This window comes from Cynocephalus volans, chromosome 4, assembly GCF_027409185.1.
Source record: "Cynocephalus volans isolate mCynVol1 chromosome 4, mCynVol1.pri, whole genome shotgun sequence".
NCBI classification, from domain to species: Eukaryota; Metazoa; Chordata; class Mammalia; order Dermoptera; family Cynocephalidae; genus Cynocephalus; species Cynocephalus volans.
Window position 1 is genome coordinate 158,095,825 of NC_084463.1, and position 19,996 is coordinate 158,115,820.

The following is a 19,996-nucleotide window of genomic DNA, read 5'->3' on the forward strand; positions in this document are numbered from 1 at the left end:
AGGACCCTAGCATCCCCATCCATGTCATAGACTGTAAAAAGATGCTATTAGCTGCAGGACTAACCATCTGAAAAGAGGTGGCAGCCTCTGCCTCGGGAAATTCAATTTTCTATTATTACATAATCTTGCCCTAAGGGAACGTCTTTGGACACCAGTTTTTACCTCCTTGCCCTAACACTATGAGCAAAGCTTTTTCAACTTCCCTTAATAATAATAAGAATAAAAAATTAGTGGGTTACAGAAAAGTTCATGCAATCACTTCACCCACTGCCACACACAAATCCATTTGACAGCACCACAAGGAAGCAGGTGCCAAGAGAAGGACATCATTATGAGCAAGCAAACTTATCTCCTACCAGCCCTCTGTTCCTGCCTCGGGGTCAGAGGTACTTGAGCAGAAGGACGTGTCACAACAGACAGCGACAACTAGAGGGCCAGAATGAGGGTCTGCACACCTACAGAAGGGGTGCATGGCAGTGACAGTGAAAAGGAAGAGAAAGATCAAATCTCAGCACAAAATTTTAAACAGAGAACTGCCCAGGTGAGGAAATGGAAGTAAAGCATTTTCTAGTAGCACAACCCAGGGTTTTCTCTCACTCGCAAGTGCTGCAATATGTGGTGTTTGCTGAGTAAGCTCTTGGCTGACACAATGCTGAGGAGGAAGATGAATTAAGAGTGAAGCCAAACACTGAAAGAGCATTCCCACCACCCATGTTTTTGAACTCAGCAAACTGCAGCTGTTTGTTAAGAACTAGGAAGGTGTTGGTAAAGTTACAAACAAATCTATCCCAACTGAAGTCTTTAGGCTAGAGGCCTCTCTGTGGACACTCAGGGAAAGCACGCCAGAAGGAATCTTGTTTCCGGGTGCTCCCTTTCATGTGCACATTTACGCACGTTCACACTCACACTCTTCCCAAGCTTCAGCAGCCCCACTGAGCTGCCTCCCACCCCCCACCCTACCCTTGTCTATTCACTCTATACCTATGTATCAAAAAAACCAGCAGGGCATGAGCCCTCCATACTGTATAAAATAGTTGCTATTCTCAGCACCTGGGCCTGGGAGCCCACACCACAGGATTCACCTATATACATATTCCGCTGCAGTGAAAAGAATCCTGCTGCGTTTCTGTGTGAGCTGAAACCCTGAGAAACGTTCCTTCTCTTGCACTGTAAGAGCACACTCTAACAGAGATGATTTCAGAGACCTCCTGCTTCTCTCAACCTTGGAAGACAGAGATTAGAGACTGGCAAATCACAAACTTCGGGCTGAGGGCTGCAATTCCATTCTCCCCGAGATTTTACGGAAATTCATTAATGGGTATATAGGGGGGGGGCAAGCTATTCTGCTCTGCAATCAAGAACAGTTCCCATGCCTCCTTGGCCTGGGAATCCTATATAACAGAATCACCCAACTGGCAGTCTCCATGCCTCAGCCAATTAGCACAAAGGCACAGGAAAGAGGAGATTGGGACATTTTGGCCTCCCAGCCCACCAGACCAGATATCCCAAGAGGGAAAGGTCGGTAAAGAAAATACAAACGGTTAGTTGGTGCAAATGATAGATAAGAGCCAATCGTTTATTTTCACTGCCCCAGTCACAAGCGCTCCCTCTGTCCCCACTTCTGCCTGCTCCTACCTGCTATGAAGAGCACCCTTACGCTGCTTCCTCATCCTCCCCACACCTCCTCATCACTCTCCCTTACTTGGCTGCCAGTCCAGCTGCCTTAGAATGTCACAAGGGTGAAATCTGCAGTTCTTTTCCTGTCCAACTGCAGGGTACAGAACAGGCAGCCCTAAGTGCTGCTTTCTGCGCAAATGTTTTCTGATTACAAATATCTAACTAGGTTTGAAATGTTTTATAGAATAAGACAATATTCTTTTCAACAAACTTTAAAAAAAATGTACAGTTTTGTTGTTTGTTTCCACCTCCCCCCACCCCTGCTTGCGCACCCCCCCCACCGCCCCTCCCCGGCAGCTCAGCCCCACCCCGACAGCCCCTGTTTTCCTTGGTTGTGTTTTTTGGGGGGTGCCTGGCACCCCCAGAGATTCAGCTTCATGGCTGACAGGCGACAATGGCAGGGGCTTCACCGATACCCTTGGTAACCGTAGTAGTTCCTGTAGTATCGGTCTCTGTCCTGGGGGTGGTAGTAGTACTGCCACTAGAAGAGAGGGGAAACCCCATCACTTGGAGCCAGAGCTGGCTGAGAATGAAGGGGCACAACATGAAGGGGTTTCTGCCTTCCTTCACCCTCTATGTATCCCAAGGAGATACTTACATCCCGATTGTACTGTCTGTAATAGTCTCTGTATCTGTTGTACTCATAATCTTGCCCGTAGAATCGATCATAGTCTCCTCTGTATCGATCATAGTCTCCCCTGTATCGATCATAGTCTCCCCTGTATCGATCATAGAAATCACGGTAACCCTGAGAAAGGAGAAAACGAAGAAATGAAGATTTATGGGTTTCCAGCAGAATGACCCACTGCTACCCCTCTTATACAAGACACATTTTAGCTCGATATCATGAACAGGTTTAATTTTCCCAGAATAAATTCTTCCAGAAGAACACATTAAATGGGCAAAACCCTAAGCCCTGAGAAAACAGCCCAAACCACTCTGCTCCCCCAAGCCAATAGGAATGGCTATCACAGCCCAGAGGGAGGAGCAGAAGGAGAGCTGCACTCACCCCTCTGTTTCCAGACTGCCCCCAGTACTGCTGCCCGTAGGCCCGGTTGTCGTAGCCTCGGCGCTGCCCGCCCACTGGAAGAGAAACGGAGAGCGCGCTCAGACAGCTGGCGTGGGGTCCTGGCTCCACATCTGAGTGGAAATCAAAAAGTGGGAGCCAAAGGCAATTCTGGGGGAATAGGGAGCCTGCTTCGGCCAGGCTCACACAATGTTAATTAAAGCACCAGCCAGGATGTTTTAAAAAGTCTGAGGGGGGAGGGCAGAGAAATAGAGACACAAGAAAACTGTGCCACCTTGCTTTTGAAGTTCCCCAATTCCTGAAAAACATTTAAGATGCCAAAAGGATACATGGCAGAGTTAGAAACATGAGTAAAAACTGCCATTCATCGAATCATAGACTTTCAACCCTGGAAGGAATCTCAGATGACCATGTAACCCATACCCATCATTTTATACAAAGGAAACAAAAGTCTTCATCATAAGCTCCCTGAGGGTGGGCACTGTGAGTATTCCCAATGTCGAGCACAATGTGCCTAGCACATAGCAGGCACTCAAAAATTCTGTTGACTTACAGATACACAAACACATACACACACACATTTTTAAAGAGCAGTGAATGCACACTGGCGGTTTAACTGACAAACTAGACATTTGGGGGGATAAATTTTTTTTTTTGACAGTTGGCCAGAATAGGTATTGAACTCTGGACCTTGGTGTTATCAACACCAGACTCTAACCATTAGGGGGAAAATAGCCTAACTTGCTTTGAAACTCCCCCAAATTACTAAATAATGCATTTACTTTCTGGTCTATACAATCAGGTTGATCCAAAAGACAAAGTGGCAAGAAAACTTAAGATGAGAATCTGATTTCACTGCACGAATTCCTCAGATAGACTGGAACAGTGAAGTGGGAACCCGTATGTTAAAATAAAAACTAGGAGAAAAAAAAAAAAGAAAAACAAAAATAAAATGAAAACTAGACAGATGAGAAGGTGCAAGCATTGCTTTTTCAGAAAACAAATATTTTTGTTGAAAAGTAACTACTTATTTGTTAAAGGATTATGGAAAAAGCACAAGAAGTTGGGTAAAGGATGCAGGAAGAAATAAGCTACATAAAGAAGGCACTTCCTTATTGTTAGTGACTTGACTTGGTTTCCTTGACCTTCTCTTGTGGGTCTATGCTGCACTCAGCACAAAGAACGGACTGACGCTGGGGGCTGGCAGGTCCCCAGGACTCACCATAGCCTTGGCCTCGGCTTCGGTTCTGCCGGTTACGCTTGTTCCGGTTGTTTCGGCGGTTTGTCCGCTTCTCAGAGGGTGGCAGTAGCTTCCTTGCCTCCTCCTTGTACTTTGTGACAATGGGCTGAGCCTCCTCCTTCTCCAGCTCCCCGTACGTCACCTCATCCACATAGTCGCATTTTTCAGGCAGAGAGAAGTTGGCTATAAGAGTAAGAGAGAAGCTTGTGGGCCTGAAAAGTGCATAGATGGGTAAGAACTCATTATGAAAACTCTACTACAGGAAGCATAAGATTTTCTAAGCCTTACCTACTAATGCACAAAAATGTTCTGGTTTCATATCCACTCATATTTAAATAAACAAATTAACTTTCTCTACTCTAAGTTTTTCCTAAATTGTAACAGCCCCAGGCAAAGGGTTATCTGCAAACTGTAGATTTACATGTTCTCAAGTGATCCATAATAAATTGGGAGTGAACTAGGTTAAGGTTTCTTATCAGGATGGAAGCAGGTAGTCAGAGGCTAAAAGTAACTGAGAAAGTTTTGGTGCTGTTTAGATAAGATGCTAAGAAATAACATTTAAAAAAGACACTCAATGAGAAACTGACCCAAGCCCAAAGGCATCTACCTACTCATCTACACAAGAACAGGAAACAAGAGCACAAGGACTCTCACTTAACCACCTACGGTGGATGGGCTGGCACAACTGCCAGTCTCTGGACATCAAGCTCAGAGGCTGAGTCCCAGTGAAATTCAGTTCAATGGGGCTCTCATGATTCTTAGATTAATCTAATCAGCCCTCAATTTCATAAAACTGAACTGAATTCCTCTGCGTGCCTGAGTATTACTTATGAACTGGCATAGTTCATTCTGAGTAAAAGCACAGGATCCAGCTCATATATGTGTAAAACTAGTTCCCTTGCCTGGGGATTATGGGAATTTGAAGAGCTGGAAGTTAACAGAGCAGGTGGGAATGACAAGAGCGGGGCGGGGTGGAGGGGGGGGGATCACCCTCTGAAAGGGAACAGCAGGAAGCAGGATCCATCAAAATAATTAATTCTTTTTTTTTTTTGGCAGGTGGCCAGTACGTGGATCCAACAAAATAGTTTTTTCTGACTTGTGGAGCCCTTGCTCTCCAGCTTTGTACTGCATTGAAGATTTTAGCCAAATACCAAAAAATAAAAATAAAATATACACCCAACCCAAACCAAACCCAAGCACAATGTGATACCAGAAATCAAGCTATATCAATGAAGGGGCTGGCCAGTTAGTGCAGTTGGTTAGAGCAGTGTTATGACACCAAGATCAAGGGTTTGGATCCCCGTACTGGCCAGCCAACAAAGAGAAAAAATTAAAAAGATACAAAAGATACACCAATGAAATCATTCACTCCAACCACCATAATTTTTTTTGAACCATAATAATCTCCCCCTCTTCCATGGAATATAAACTCCTTGAAGGCCATGCTTCATCTCATACACTGCTATTTCCCTGTGTCTATGACACTGCTGGACAAATAGACATGCCATAAATATTTTTTTAATGAAAAACTGACTCAAGGAAGCTTTTCCCCTGAGTTTTAATTATCCTGTGATCTATCACTATTTCCTCTTCTGTATCTTATCCAGAAGTGAGTCAAGGGCTTACTGCTTTTCTCTACTCACTCTGCTCATTCATTTACCTGCAAGTGCTTACACCCATTAAATTGTTCTTTAGATTTACACTATAGATACTGAGAGTCACTAAGATACTAAGAAGTCACAGTAAGGTATACACTGACCAGGGATAGGATCCCTGACTTGTAATTTTAGCCCACCTTTCATCTCTAGCATTATAGACTCAGGCACATCATCTCCCTCCACTTCCTTCCTCAACTCCAGCCTCTTCTTCCAATCTTCCTCGTTAGGGACAACCACCACCACTTTCCGAGAGAAGGTCTTGAACAGCAACAGCTTCCGCCGTTGGCCAGAGTTGTACACATTACACTAAGAACAGAAGGAACAACAGATATTTATGGTAAAAATGATCACTCAAATTCAACCAAAACACTTAATATCTTTTACAACTGAGGCACCACATTACAGTTCAAGATACGTGATCTTCTTTAATTTTTCAAACTCTACATGACAGTTATTATCCTATTTTGCACATCAGGAAAACTGAAGTTCAGAGAGGCTAAGGGACTTGTCCAGCATCACAAACCTACTAAGTGGTGAAACCAGAAATCCAAAGAAGCTCTAGCTCTCTTTCCATTGCCTTTATTATGTGTTTTACGGTTTGGATCCATATCTCAGTGAAAACATTAATGGGGGTACCTCTGAGTTTAAAAAAAAAATTATAACCATAACACACAACCAGATGGTCATAATTAGGCAGCCTAATTCTGTTCCTTAATTCAGTCTCTCTCCACATAATATACTCCACTTTCACTCTAAGCAATTTTATCAGATTAAATGGATGCCAAATTTTACATCTTTGGACATTATGTAAAATTGGGTTTCTTTTAAGTGTTTAAACAATACCTGGTCAAGAATAAAGTTCCTCTTTGTCCGGGAAGCAATCTGGACCAGCTTACTAAGGCACTGGGAGGCTTGCTGAACTAAAAGGTCTCGGCTTTTAGAGTCCATCTCTGGCTCCTCGAGCCCCTTCATCTGATGAGTTTGAGAGGAAGTGAGGAAGAACACACAACGTTATGTAGTGAGTTAAAGCCCAAGAATCATTGGTAAATGTCCTCTTTAAATGCTAAATCTGTCACATCAACTCATTCCTACTCCTCAGTGCTGTGAATGGTATCCATTTCCTGCAGTAGTCATTTCCAGTCTCAACCTGGATATATTCCAGATTTTATCCGTTTTCAGAAATTTGAAAACACAGCTCAGAAGAAAAAAAAAAAATCCACCTAAACACATATAGAGAAAACCTCATTTCTCCGTTTGTAAGACCCGAGTTCTCAGATGCTTGAAAGACTAACTCTCCAGTGAGAATATGTTATAGAAATTTCTTGGGACCTCCAGAGCAAATACTACAGCTTATTAATCACCTCCAGCAACTCACCCTCATCTGATTGAGCACAGTCTCAGCTCCCAGGACATTGTATCTTTTCTCAGCATTTTCTTTTGCGTATTTCAGTGCCCACTGGGTCTTTCCAGATCCAGGCAGTCCCACCATCAGAATCACCTGCAGGTAAACAGAATTGGGAATACAATGAAAAATAAGTGAAGGTCATATTTATAAAATCCAATTTAAGAACATTCTCCCCCTCCCAGTTTGGTCATGCTTTCAGGAGAGACCTGGGACAGCATACCCACCCACCATTCCAAAGACTGAAACCTACATTTTTGCATAGTGCTTGTCATACCTCACACTCCTCTACGGTCTTAGGAGGGACTGCAGTGCGCACACGCTCCTCAACAGGCACAGCATGAATGAATACAAACTCTTCTGGGGGTGGGAAGAAGGGCTCCTCCTTCTGACCAAAGTTTAATTCTACAACACAATTTTTGCAGAGGACATGGGGTAGAAGGGCCCGGTCTGCCAAGGATTCCTTGTTGATCTGGAATGCCACACCTAGGTCTTCTCCATTCTTGGAGAAGGAAAGTTCTACTTCTTCAGTCTCAAAATTCTACAATGACAAAGGACAAGAGCACTTAACAGACTGACAGGGTTTGAGGTTGATTATACCTTACAATTTAGTTTTTTTTTTTTTTTTTAACTCAGCTACAGGACACAACTAAGCAAGCAATGCATCAAACGCAGAAAAGCTGCCAGCAGATGCCCTCCTTGCTGTGAATCCACAACTTTCAAGAGCACTTACAGCAAAGCAGCCAATGACATCATTTTCCCCAAAAGTCTGGCCAAATTCCTCAAACTGTCCATTCTCTGCCTTGAGTCCTCGTCCATCAAAACCATAAGAGAATTCATCCTCACCTAAAACAGTCAACAAATTAGTTATCTACACCCAATCCTCCCATAGAGTAAGCAATATGGTAGCAAGCATGAATGAGGAAGTTAAAAAATAACTTTACCAAGCTGTGGACGAGAAAAATCAACAGACCACCCAACTCGAAGGAGAGAAACCTCTGTGCAGCCTTCTTTCATTGGGAGATTCTGGGTTACCTGGCCAAGTCAGAAAAGTAGCTCTTAGAGACTCTGACAAACTTAGGAGCAAAGACTGAGTAAGAAAGACAAGATTTTTATACAAACTGAAAATGACAATTATCACAACTCAACATCAGAATAACAATTGTCACTGAACTTAAACCAAAGTGATATGGGTCAATTTCTTGATTACTGTTAAAGTACAGTGTCTTTTTCTACACTAATAAAATAGTGATGGACAAGGGTTCAGTACAGACAGTAATTTAACGAGTAAATTAATAAATGAACAAGTCTTAATGAGCTACTACCTTGGCCTCAAAGCAGATTTTTCCCTTTGTTACTCCATAAGTACTCCTTGCCCCAGACCAAAGGGTGGGGAACTTCTCTGAGAAAAGTGGCTGCCCTCCATAGCGGTCTTTGCTCACTTGAAAATGGAGATCCGAGGTATCTGTTAAGAAAGAAGCAATCAGTTTACTCCAATGCTGAACGCTCAAAAACCATCAACAGAACACAAGTATACCCAGTTGTCAAGAATGGATAGAAAGTTTCTCGGAATTTGCAGGCCATGAAGTTTTAATCTCTAAAATCACTTTTAGGAGTTGGTTAGAAACCCCAATCTGTCTGCTCTATACATACATGTGTCCAGGTTCACAAGAGTTTGATCCTCCTCCTCATCTTTTGCCTCTTCTTCAGGGGGTGGCGGAGACTTTGAGCTACATGTAGGATAGAAAAGCAAATACAATGTAACCAAAGCACTCTTCTTTGAGGGGTGCCTGCATGACATTATGTCCACTTAAAACTATCAGTGAATATCAGATTCCAGCACACAGCTTCCTTCAACAAAAAAGAAAGGGCAATAGGAGCCTCCATGGTAGATTCCATCTAAAACTTACAACCTATGAAAACCTATTCCATTTTTAATCCACCCCTCCTTCCAGACTCTCCAATTGACATCAGATATATCAAAATCAGAGCAGACACTCCCTTCAAGGAAAGGGACTGTTTCCCTCACCGGCTGTGGTAAGCCTCCTCTCGGAATTCATAGTAAGCTCGGCCATGTTCATCCTTCTCATCCCGCTGTCTCTTTACCCCCCGCCGCTCACCATCTGAGCCTGCTGGTTTTGACTTTTCACTATCTTGGTCATCTCCTACAAAAAGGAGGGAAAGAAAATCAGCGGTTTTCATACTGGAGTATAGAATCTCAGAACCAACAGAAACTAAAGGGGGATCTGAGTGTTTGTCTAATCCAAAGAGCCAGTTTATTCCCAGTGCATCCACAGAACATTTTATTTCCAAAGATCATTTTCCTGTCATTGGCTGGGATTTTATTTTCTTAAACATGGAAACCATGGGCCAATTACAGTCCAGCAGTAGATAAAAACTGGACAACTTCTGCATTCTAAATTTACCTGCTTAAATCAGATTAAACTTGGGTCAGCCTGTGGCTCACTCGAGAGAGTGTGGTGCTGATAACACCAAGGCCACGGGTTCGGATCCCATATAGGGATGTCCAGTTAGTTCACTGGGTGAGCATGGTGCTCACAACACCAAGTCAAGGGTTAAGATCCCCTTACCGGTCATTTAAAAAAAAAAAAAAAAAAGTTCAGGTTAAACTTGCAGATTTCTCCATCAATAAGACATAAAAAAAGGTCTTTAGAAAATCTTCACAGATTAACTTAATTTCAATTCTTGTCAGATTTGGATTTAAGGTAGGTACATAATACACTTTTGCACAGCTTCACGATACAGAAGACTCAATTTCTTTTTACGAGTTTGCCTTTGTGTATTAAAATGCACAGCCATCCATGACTTTACTTATATAGCAAATGGCATCAAGTGCATTGATACACAGCTGTATTTTTATCAGGAATTTTTACTGAAAGTTACAAGAGCAAACTATTAAGTCACAAGAGACCCATAAATAATACTGCACCTTTACTGCACATAACTGGGGCAGAAAGGTGTTGCTGTATATTTAGCAACATTTTTTACAAGAGGGAAAAAAACTGAAGTTTTTCTTCAGGCTTTTGTACTTTGCAACACTAAGGTCTTTAACAATAACTTATTGAAAGCAGTGCTTTATCTCACAGTATTTCTTTATCTGCTATTTGGGATACACATAAGTCAAAGGTTATGTAATGGGATTTTTGTTCTAGGACATAGGACAAACAATCTGCAAGTTGCATGTGATTGTTGTAAAATGGGTTCCAATTATACCATGATAATTGGTAGCAGTCCTGAAGAAGTATTACAAAAAGAACTTAGGCAACCCACTTTCTAGTAAGTCTCAGAAGCAGCTCTAGTTTTCCTCCCTACTCTGAGAGATACTGTTATGGATCAACTCTAACCATCCAATCACTTCAAAAGAAAGGAGAAAGGTCACTAACTCTCTGGGGCGACTCTACCCACTCTCTTCCACAAGGTTACTCACTGGACCCACCATCACCTTAATCCTTCCAATTCAGGAAGTCTGGGATCTGAAATGTAAAAGGCCAGCGCAAACGTACAGCAATTCTACAAATATGCTCATCCACGCCTCAGTGGGAAGATTAAAATTTAATCATAAGAATACAAACGCGGTAAAAGCCCTAGTCAAGTAATGTTAACTTATTCTAAATGCACCAGATTAAGATTTTCTTCGCTAGTTAACGATTAAACTCAGCTCCCTCACACCAGAGCCTATTCCCTACTGCTCAAGCAGGAGCGAGGTTAGATTTCCAGGTTCTGTGTGTGGCTCAAATTCTCCTAATGTGCTTCTGACCGAGCGGACTTTGACGGACTTAGTTTATTGCTTAATATTTCTATGGTGAAAAAGTCAACAATCAGGTGGCCCAAAGGCCTGAGCCTCTGTCAGTCTGGCTGTTCATGTAATCACCAATTCCCCAGCACATTCTGGACTAAGAAAAACATGAGTACCGCGGAGACTGCTCCACAGGTAGTTCACATGCAAAAAACATTCACTTCCATCCAAGGAACTAAGTTAGGCAGGAACCTCCCTCCTGCAAAGAGTGGGGCCATCAGAGGCAGCCAAATCTCCCAGAAAGGCGGGTGGAGGATGAAAGCCACCTCCTCTGGGAAGTCCCATCAAAAGGGGATGGAAATCTTGCACTTCCAGGCAAGTGAGAACAAGGGATCGGACCCCGCAGTGCAGGGTGGGGTGCTGGATCAGGGGCACGCCCGGCAGGTAGGGGCCGGGCTCCGCTGCCAGCTCCTCACCCTGTTCCTCTGCAGCCTTGTCACCCGGCGCCTCGGATCCCGGCGTCTCGTCCTCGCTCCGCTCCTCGGGTTCGTCTTCCTCCCCCTTGCCAGTACTCTGCTCTTCGCCACCATTTACTCCCCCTGATCCAGCCGTGGCCTCCGCCGGCTTTTCGGAAACATCGGGCTCCGCCGCGGCCTCCACGGCTGCCGCCTCCGGGGGCTCCGGTGGCGGCTGCGCGGCCTGGCCCGAGGCCTGAGCAGGAGGTAGCTCTTCGTCCTCGTCCTCAAGCAGCGCTTCCTCATCCTCCTCCTCCTCCTCCTCTTCTTCGTCCTCCTCCTCGTCTCCTCCCGGGCCGCCGCCCGACGCGGCCACAGGCCGAGGCTCCGCCTTGCAGGCCCCGCCGGGCCCGGCCCCGCCACCGCCGGCCTCGTCCTCGAGCATCTCGGCGTCCAGCGCCTCCTGCAGCCGCTGTGCCAGATCCACCTTGAGGCCGCGCGAGTCCAGGCCCCGCCGCTGCAGCTCCGACCGCAGCTCGGTCACTTTCAGCCGCTTCACCTCCATCGCCGCCGCCGCCGCCGCCTCCTCCGCCTCCCGCCTCCTCCTCCCCTGCGAACTGTCGCCCGAGCCCGACCGCGCAGGCGCAGGCGCCGCCGCCGCCCGCCTCCGCTTCACGCGCCAGCACTGAGCCCGCGCGAGCGAGCGCACGCACGCAGGCGGCGGAGGCCGCGCACGGGCCCGGCTACGTAGTGTTCGTTTCTCGCTTCTCCCTTCTCCTCTCCTCCCCCTTTCAGCTCACGGAGCCCAAAACAACGCAACCGGGCGCCGCTTCTCCTCCAGCCCCTCGGTTCCCCTGCCGCGGGCGGACGGGCACGCGCGGAGGACGACGGAGTTCCCGCCTCCTCCCGCCCCTCTACCCGCTGGACCAATCGCCGCCGGTGGTTTTACCGCGCAGCCGCACCGGAGTCTGGGACGGGCAAGGCTGGCTGCGGCTCAAGTGCCTCGTAGCACGGAAGCGTGTGCACGCCCGTCTCTCCGTGCTTCCAGCTGGAGGTTCTGCGCAGCCTCCCGGAGCTCCCTTGTCATACGCCCCTCCCGCCTCCTCACCACCCTTACTTCCGTCTGACTTTCAGTTGCCGCGGCGTCTTAGGGTCTGTTCGCTAGACTCTCTTCCCTAACGTCTGTGCCTGCAGCGCTTCTAGAGAGTAACAGCAAAAGAAAAGCCTCAAAGGCAGCTGTTGCAACATCAACGTCTATTCGCAATTGTTTTTCTGGCTACTAAGCAGAAAGGCTCTTCCGAACCCAGGAACACAGTAACCCCTGGCCCTCCTTTCCTCTCAGCGCTTCAACTTCTACCCAGCAACAAGAAGCCCCGACACCGCCTTTCGTCTCTCTTATTGGCTAACTTGAATCCTCATCTGCCGTTCTGATTGGTCATCTGTAATCAGCCGAAGTTTTCCAATTGGCGAAACCGCTGAAGGATCTTTTTTTCCCGGGTTGGTCCACTGGGGAAGCGGAGTCGTTTCTGCGGGATTATTTTCCCGGAGCCGCTTCTGATTGGGCGGTGTGGTACGATGCGCGCGACCCTTTAGATACCAAGCTGTGGGGAGGTCTGACCCTTTCCTCGCCGTGTTCCCGCCGGTAAACCGAAACCCAGATGAGATGCTCATGAGGCCGCCTCAGCCTCGCCTGGAGGTTGGGGTGCACGGACCTCAGTCACCGCGGATCCTCAGCTCGTAGCACAGACACCAACACATACTGGTTGGATAAGGGGGAAGAGCAGCTGGGATTCAGGCAAGCCCTCTGACTTCTTTTAGCAGTTGTCACCTCCTAGTCCCTTATACTTCCAGGTCAGGGGGGTGTGTCCAAAAGAAAGGGGGAAACAGATTCTGCGGGCGCCCGCACGCCTGCCGCAGTGTCTTGGCAGGGCCTTTGCTTTTTCGTGGAGTCTTCTCATCCCGAGTCGCCTCTTTAGGAAATTACTTAATCTTTGGCTTTATCATTCTCACATCCTCTTCCTAACTAGTTTTCTGCACTTTTGGAGACTGAAAAATACTGCAGAGAGAAGAGGTGGGGGCTGTAGTAGAAACAAGCAAAACTGACCTCCCAGTGTGGGGACCTCCTGGAGAAGGGTAATTTTCTGACTTCTTAAGTCGGCTACCAAAATCAGTCATTTTGCTTCATTTGCTCTTTCACTTCCTAATTCTGCAAAAAACACCGGGCGACAAGATCATGGAGGAGCGCCTGCAGGTGGCTCAGCTGTACAAGGAAGAAGGGAACCAGCGCTACCGGGAAGGGAAGTACCGAGATGCTGTGAGCAGGTATCATCGAGCTCTGCTTCAGCTGCGGGGTCTGGATCCAAGTCTGCCATCCCTGATACCTAATTTAGGACCTCAGGGCCCGACTCTCACACCTGAGCAAGAAAACATACTGCACGCCACCCAGACAGACTGCTACAACAATCTAGCTGGTAAGAACAAGGCTGAAGGGTGTGGGTAGTACTGAGCATCGAGGCAGGAATATGAAAACCTGTGAACACTGCAAGGGACACTGATGTTCTTTTTTGCTGTCATCCAGTTATTGTGCCATGAATTGAAGTATATTTCCAATTTACAGGGCTCTAATTGAGTTACCATAGAGCAGAGCTTCTGAAACTTCACCTGGAGAATTTGTTAAAACACAACTTCCTGGGCCCGACCTGATTGGGTGGGTGGGCCTATAATTTGCATTTCTGACCACCACCCAAGTAATGCTGAGAGCTATAGGAAATTTTGCACGCTATAGAGAATAACTGAATTTATGGTTAGGGAAATTTAATATTTTGGAAATCAGTTACTTGCTTCATCTGGTGGTGTAGATCACTTATATTCGATAGTTTGTAAAGCTGTTACTTATTTTCTTCTTTCCTATATATCAGGTAACTTGGATAACTAGTATCTTCCATCTCCAGATGGCCTTGGGTGAAGAGATGAATTCCATAGGATCATCTAGGATGCCATAGGATCATCTAGGATTAGCCTGCTAAGTGGAAGTAGACTTTTTAAGTCTGTTCTATGGCAGGCAAAATAACCATAGAGCTAATTAAATTGCAGGTATATTGAAACATTCTAACAGTCCAAGTTGAGGTCATAGAAACTATTAATAGTTTATACACTTCCTAATGGTTGTTTAAAAAGTGATTTTTAGAATTATAGTAGTCATTAGCTATTGTCTCGTGAACACCTAGCTTTTTTCAGTATGTGTCCAATGCTACTTTTAGACTCAAGTAACAATATTAGTAATTATAGTAGCTAATGTTTCAATTTATTCAATTCAACAAATTATTTATTAGATGCTGAGGATTAACAGTATAATAAAACATGTAAAGACTTGTGCTAATGGAATATATATTCAAGTAAGGGAGATGGACAGTAAACAAAAGAAGTAACCTCTATGAGATAGTGATAAGTACTGTGGAAAAGAATAAATTGGAAAATGGGAATAGTGAGTGCCACAGGCATGGAGGTGTTCACTTTTTAAAGAGGGTGGTAAGGAGGGGTCACAGAGGTGACATTGATGAAATGCCATGAGCAGACACTGTTTAAGCCCTTTACAAATATTAGCCTAAGTGTCACAACAATCCTTTGAGATAAATTTAAGGAAACAGCTAGTAGTGGTGGAAAATTACTAAAATTAAACCCAGGTGGTCTTACCTCCAGAGCTTAAATTCTTCTTCTTTTTTTTTTTTTTTTTTTTTTATTTTAAAAAAAAAAGATGACCGGTAAGGGGATCTCAACCCTTGGCTTGGTGTTGTCAGCACCACGCTCAGCCAGTGAGCAAACCGGCCATCCCTATATAGGATCCGAACCCGTGGCCTTGGTGTTATCAGCACCGCACTCTACCGAGTGATCCACGGGCCGGCCTTAGAGCTTAAATTCTTATTACAGAATACTGTACATTGTTAATACTGTCACTGTTCCCTCCAGTGACATCTCATCACACTTAGGAGAAAATCCAAACTCTGACCCTCACCTGCAGGGCCGGACATGACCTGGCTCTGTTATGTACTGAATGCTCAAAGCACATTTCCACCTTCATTTCAGGCTTTGTATGCTCTCTTCTCTTGGACTAGATAGAATGCCCTGGCCCTTGAGTGACTGTTATCATTAAGATCTTGGCTCAAAAGTCACTTTCTTAGAGAGGGCTCCTGTAACCAAGCAGCACTCTGGCTTCATTCAGTCTCTATCCTAGCACAGTTTTATTTTCCTCAAAGCATTTTTAAAAATTTGGTTTATTGTATATTACTCCCAGTTGAGGATTAGGATGCAAACTCTATTTAATCATCAAAGTGTCTGACTTGTTCTGCTTATCCTCTGCTCCTAGCTTAGTATCTGGCACATGGTCAGTGCTCAATAACTACTTGTCAAATGAATTAATGGGGGGCTGGCCAGTTAGCTCACTTGTTTAAAACGAGCACAGCCTTATAACCCCAAGATCACAAGTTCAGTTCCCCACACCAGCCAAACACACACACACACACACACACACACACACACACACACACACACACAAAATTGATGAAGCTAGGGTGATCGATTATTTGACAACTGGGGAAATATCTAAGTATAAACCATAAACCATATGACCACTTGGTGGGGATGTTGTGAAGGGATGCAGACATAGCCCAGGCCCTTTAATGTCCTCATCAGCCCTGATTCTTGGTTCTGCTCAACACCATGATTTAGTAATACTATCTTGGGGCTGGCCAGTTCGCTCACTTGGTTAGAGCGAAGTGCTGATAATACCAAGGTCAAGGGTTCAGATCCTCAAACCAGCCAGCCACCAAAACAAACTATGTTTAATTCCCACAGTTGTGAAATACAGAATGTAAAGGCAGAACATTGACCTGAACATTGCCTCCTAAGCAGGTTTCCATTCTGAGTTCCCATTAATCATCCAAGAGAATAGTGAAGTAATATGTGGTCATTGAGGATAATGATTTTGGAGTTAGAGAGTGCTTAGTTCAAATTTCATACTCATTCCACCTCAAAGCTGTGCGATCTTAGGCAAATTACTTTACTTCTCTGAGCCTTGATTTCTTTATCCATTAAATGGAGGTAGTAACACCAATCTCATAGTGTGGATGAGAAGATTAAATAAAAGGCCAGCCCGTGGCTCACTTGGAAGAGTGTGGTGCTAATAACACCAAGGCCATAGGTTCAGATCCCTGTACAGGGATGGCCGGTTAGCTCACTTGGGAGAGTGTGGTGCTAACAACACCAAGTCAAGGGTTAAGATCCCCTTACCGGTCATCTTTTAAAAAAAAGGAGATTAAATAAGATAGTATATGTCAAACACATAGCACAGTGTTTGCTATTTTCTCCCAAAATTAATGGCAACTGTTGTTAACAGAGCTGTACTATAAGAACTGTGGTGAGATGCTGGGTGGAGGACATAGACACTTGGGTAGAAGAGATACAATGAAGAGGAGTTTTAAATAAATTTTAAAGTGTGTTCTTATTGGTTTTATGGCTGGGCCTTACCCAACCCTAGATATGCAGTAGGCAATTGGTAGATATTGAAGTAGATTATAAGGTATATAAAGCTTTTATTCACTGCTACATTCCCAGTACCTAGAAGAGTGTCTGGAACCTCGGAGACACTTCAGTATTTGTTGAATGAGTGAACATTGTTGATATCAGCCTATGTTTGGTCCTGCCTTGAGCTGGCCAATGGAACTTAGTATAATAAGGCTTTCCTTTCATTTGACCCCTTAGCCTGTCTCCTTCAGATGGAGCCAGTGAACTATGAACGAGTGAGAGAATACAGTCAGAAAGTCCTGGAACGACAACCTGATAATGCCAAGGCCTTGTATCGGGCTGGAGTAGCCTTTTTCCACCTGCAGGACTATGACCAGGCTCAGCACTACCTCCTGGCTGCTGTCAATAGACAGCCTAAAGGTGAGCCAGAAGGGGCTTGAAGTGGTAAGAACAAATGAAGGTGTTCTGCTGAGATGGTATCTGTGGAAGGGGGGCTTTATTTTATTTTCCTTTTTCAATTTATTGATTTAGAGGGGGGCAGTGCAGCTGGCCCGTATGGGAATCCATAATTTCTTGCCCTTCTTGCCCTTGGTGTTATAACACCACACTCTACCAACTGAGCTAACCAACCTACCCAAATTTATTGATTTTTTTTTTTTTTTCTTTTTCCTTTTTTTTTGGTGGCTGGCTGGTACAGGGATCTGAACCCTTGACCTTGGTGTTATCAGCACCACGCTCTCCCAAGTGAGCTAACCAGCCAGCCCTGATTTTTCCTGAATAGGTAATAAATTCACATGGTTCAAAATTCAAAAAATATAAAAAAGTATACAATGAATAGGCCTTCCTCCGCTCCTGTGTTCTTATCTTCACTGGAAAGTGGTATTAGTTTTGTGCATGTCCTCAGGAAATGTTTATGCTTAAATAGGCGTGTGTGTGTGTGGTGTGTGTGTGTGTGTGTGTGTGTGTGTGTGTGTGTGTGTGTGTGTGTGTGTGTGTGTGTGTGTTTTGTGCATGTCCTCAGGAAATGTTTATGCTTAAATAGGCGTGTGTGTGTGTAGTGTGTGTGTGTGTGTGTGTGTGTGTAAAGTTCCCCCCACCCAGCGATTTCAGGAAATGTTTATGCTTAAATAGGCGTGTGTGTGTGTGTGTGTGTGTGTGTGTGTGTGTGTGTAAAGTTCCCCCCACCCAGCGATTTCAGGAAATGTTTATGCTTAAATAGGCGTGCGTGCGTGCGTGTAAAGTTCCCCCCACCCAGCGATTTTAAAACATTGTTTTTCAAGTTTCAGTTTTTTGTTTTTTTGTTTTTTGTCCTTTTTTGTGACCGCGCTCAGCCAGTGAGTGAACCGGCCATCCCTATATAGGATCCGAACCCGTGGCAGGAGCACTGCTGCGCTCCCAGCGCCGCACTCTCCCGAGTGAGCCAGGGGGTCGGCCCTCAAGTTTCAGTTTTTAGTCTTTAAGACTATGATTGGGGGCCGAGCCCGTGGCGCACTTGGTAGAGTGCTGCGCTGGGAGCGCAGCGACGCTCCTGCCGCGGGTTCGGATCCTATATAGGACTGACCAGTGCACTCACTGGCTGAGTGCCAGTCACGAAAAAACGACCAAAAAAAAAAAAGACTATGATTGGAATAGGATGTGGATCCCAATAAATATACTAGATAATCCTCATTCTGCCAGCTCTCTAGCTGGGGTCTGGCCTATGCTTTAGCTACTTTTGTATCTTGGGTTTTTTTTTGACACTGGCTGGTAAGGGGATAGCTATCATTTTATCCTTTAGCTCAACTAAGCCCAGATATGACCTAGAAAAAGGTCAGGCCTACTGAGAGAGAATTTAAGATATTGTGAAGCTGATGACACTCATTTCTGTATTGGTTGGTTCAACACTGAAAATTGTCTCCCTTTTTGCATTCTGGCTCTGAGCAGCTACTGGATGCTAGAAGGAGAGGATCCCTGATGCAGTAAAATCTAAGCAATGCAGTATAATATAAATGAATGGGGAAAGCCACTGTGAATTAATAAAGAAATAAAATATGAGCCATTTGTTTCTTTTTTATCTTCAAGTACATAGATTAACTGCTGCCTATTTGAATAGTGTCTTTAGAGGCTCTGCTGTAGTGATAATATTTTTTCATTAAACTCCCTTTCCTTTTAAAATTAGCAACCAGGGCTGGCTGGTTAGCTCAGTTAGTTAGAGCACCAAGATGTTGTATTACCAGGGTCAAGTGTTCAGAAACCCATACTGGTCAGCCACCAAAAAAAAAAAAAAAAAAACAAATTAAAAAAATTAGTAACCAGCCCATTTCTGTATAGAGATTTTTTTTAAAATTCAAAGTAGTATGTATTAATGAGATTTACTATTGCGTAGAATAATTGCGATATATTCAGATCTTGGAGAGAGAAAAAAAAATGGTAGTGTGTCATTCCTCTTGCCCCAGGCTGCCTCTAATTGCCTTCTCCATCATCTTCCAAGATGCCAATGTCCGGCGGTACCTACAGCTTACACAGTCGGAACTCAGCAGCTACCATAGGAAAGAGAAGCAGCTCTACCTGGGCATGTTTGGTTAACAAAGAAGAAAGACGCTCCTCCACTTGAACTTAGGAGGACCTTTAAAGACCCATGAAGGGGAAATCTGAGCCTCATCAAGAGAAATTAACTCTATACCTCTGACCCAGGTGGATTTCTGTTTTGTTTCCAGTTCTACACAAACTACTACTCACACAGTCTGTGTTTTTTGTTTTGTTTTGTCTATCCATCTATATATTTGTGTCGCTTTCAGTACATGTTATTGTTGGAGACAATTTGCCTTGAGAAATACAATCAGGAAACATTCATCAGTTATAGGTGGAATGAATCATATCTCTGGGCATAGATTTTAATGATCGATGTTGTTAGATGTATTCATATACAAAAGAGAAGGCTAGGGGCTGGCGGCTGGTTAGCTCAGTTGGTTACAGTTTGGTGTTATAACACCAAGGTGAAAGGTTCAGATACCAGTACTGGTGAGCCGCCAAAAAAAACCCCCCCAAAACAGAAGAGAAGGCTAGCAAAGGAATTTCTTCCTTTGTTTTCTCAGATGCCCAGAGCCAAACTGGGAAATATATTTTTTGTGAAACCAGCCAATTATAAATTGGGCCCAAAAGTATTAAAATGAAAGATTTTAAATTAATCATTTTTGGTTAAATTAATTCCTGTTCTCCTTAATATTTCACACACATTCAGATTCTTTTTCCCCAACAAAAGTATCTGGTTCCTATTTTTT

The 19,996-nt window shown here is 44.5% G+C and overlaps 2 protein-coding genes across 3 annotated transcripts; one reads left to right on the top strand and one right to left on the bottom strand.

The window, feature by feature from the left end:
- Positions 1 to 1,977: 1,977 nt before the first annotated feature.
- On the bottom strand, positions 1,978 to 12,126 carry HNRNPUL2 (heterogeneous nuclear ribonucleoprotein U like 2). Of its 2 annotated transcripts, XM_063093403.1 has the most exons (14): positions 11,238 to 12,126; positions 9,034 to 9,169; positions 8,658 to 8,734; positions 8,330 to 8,469; positions 7,949 to 8,039; positions 7,738 to 7,850; positions 7,282 to 7,545; positions 6,978 to 7,100; positions 6,446 to 6,574; positions 5,740 to 5,908; positions 3,927 to 4,127; positions 2,687 to 2,760; positions 2,276 to 2,425; positions 1,978 to 2,158 (listed from the first exon to the last, which is right to left on the bottom strand). In XM_063093403.1, the coding sequence occupies exons 1-14, from the start codon at positions 11,779 to 11,781 to the stop codon at positions 2,084 to 2,086; spliced, it is 2,286 nt and encodes a 761-aa protein (XP_062949473.1). In that variant the 5' UTR covers positions 11,782 to 12,126; the 3' UTR covers positions 1,978 to 2,083. The 2 variants fall into 2 exon arrangements, with proteins under 2 accessions (XP_062949473.1, XP_062949474.1); XM_063093404.1 differs by lacking the exons at positions 1,978 to 2,158; positions 2,687 to 2,760 and having other exon boundaries at positions 2,333 to 2,425.
- Positions 12,127 to 13,104: 978 nt separating this feature from the next.
- Positions 13,105 to 19,996, top strand: TTC9C (tetratricopeptide repeat domain 9C). The gene is made up of 3 exons (XM_063095622.1): positions 13,105 to 13,687; positions 16,974 to 17,156; positions 19,207 to 19,996. The coding sequence occupies exons 1-3, from the start codon at positions 13,450 to 13,452 to the stop codon at positions 19,299 to 19,301; spliced, it is 516 nt and encodes a 171-aa protein (XP_062951692.1). The 5' UTR covers positions 13,105 to 13,449; the 3' UTR covers positions 19,302 to 19,996.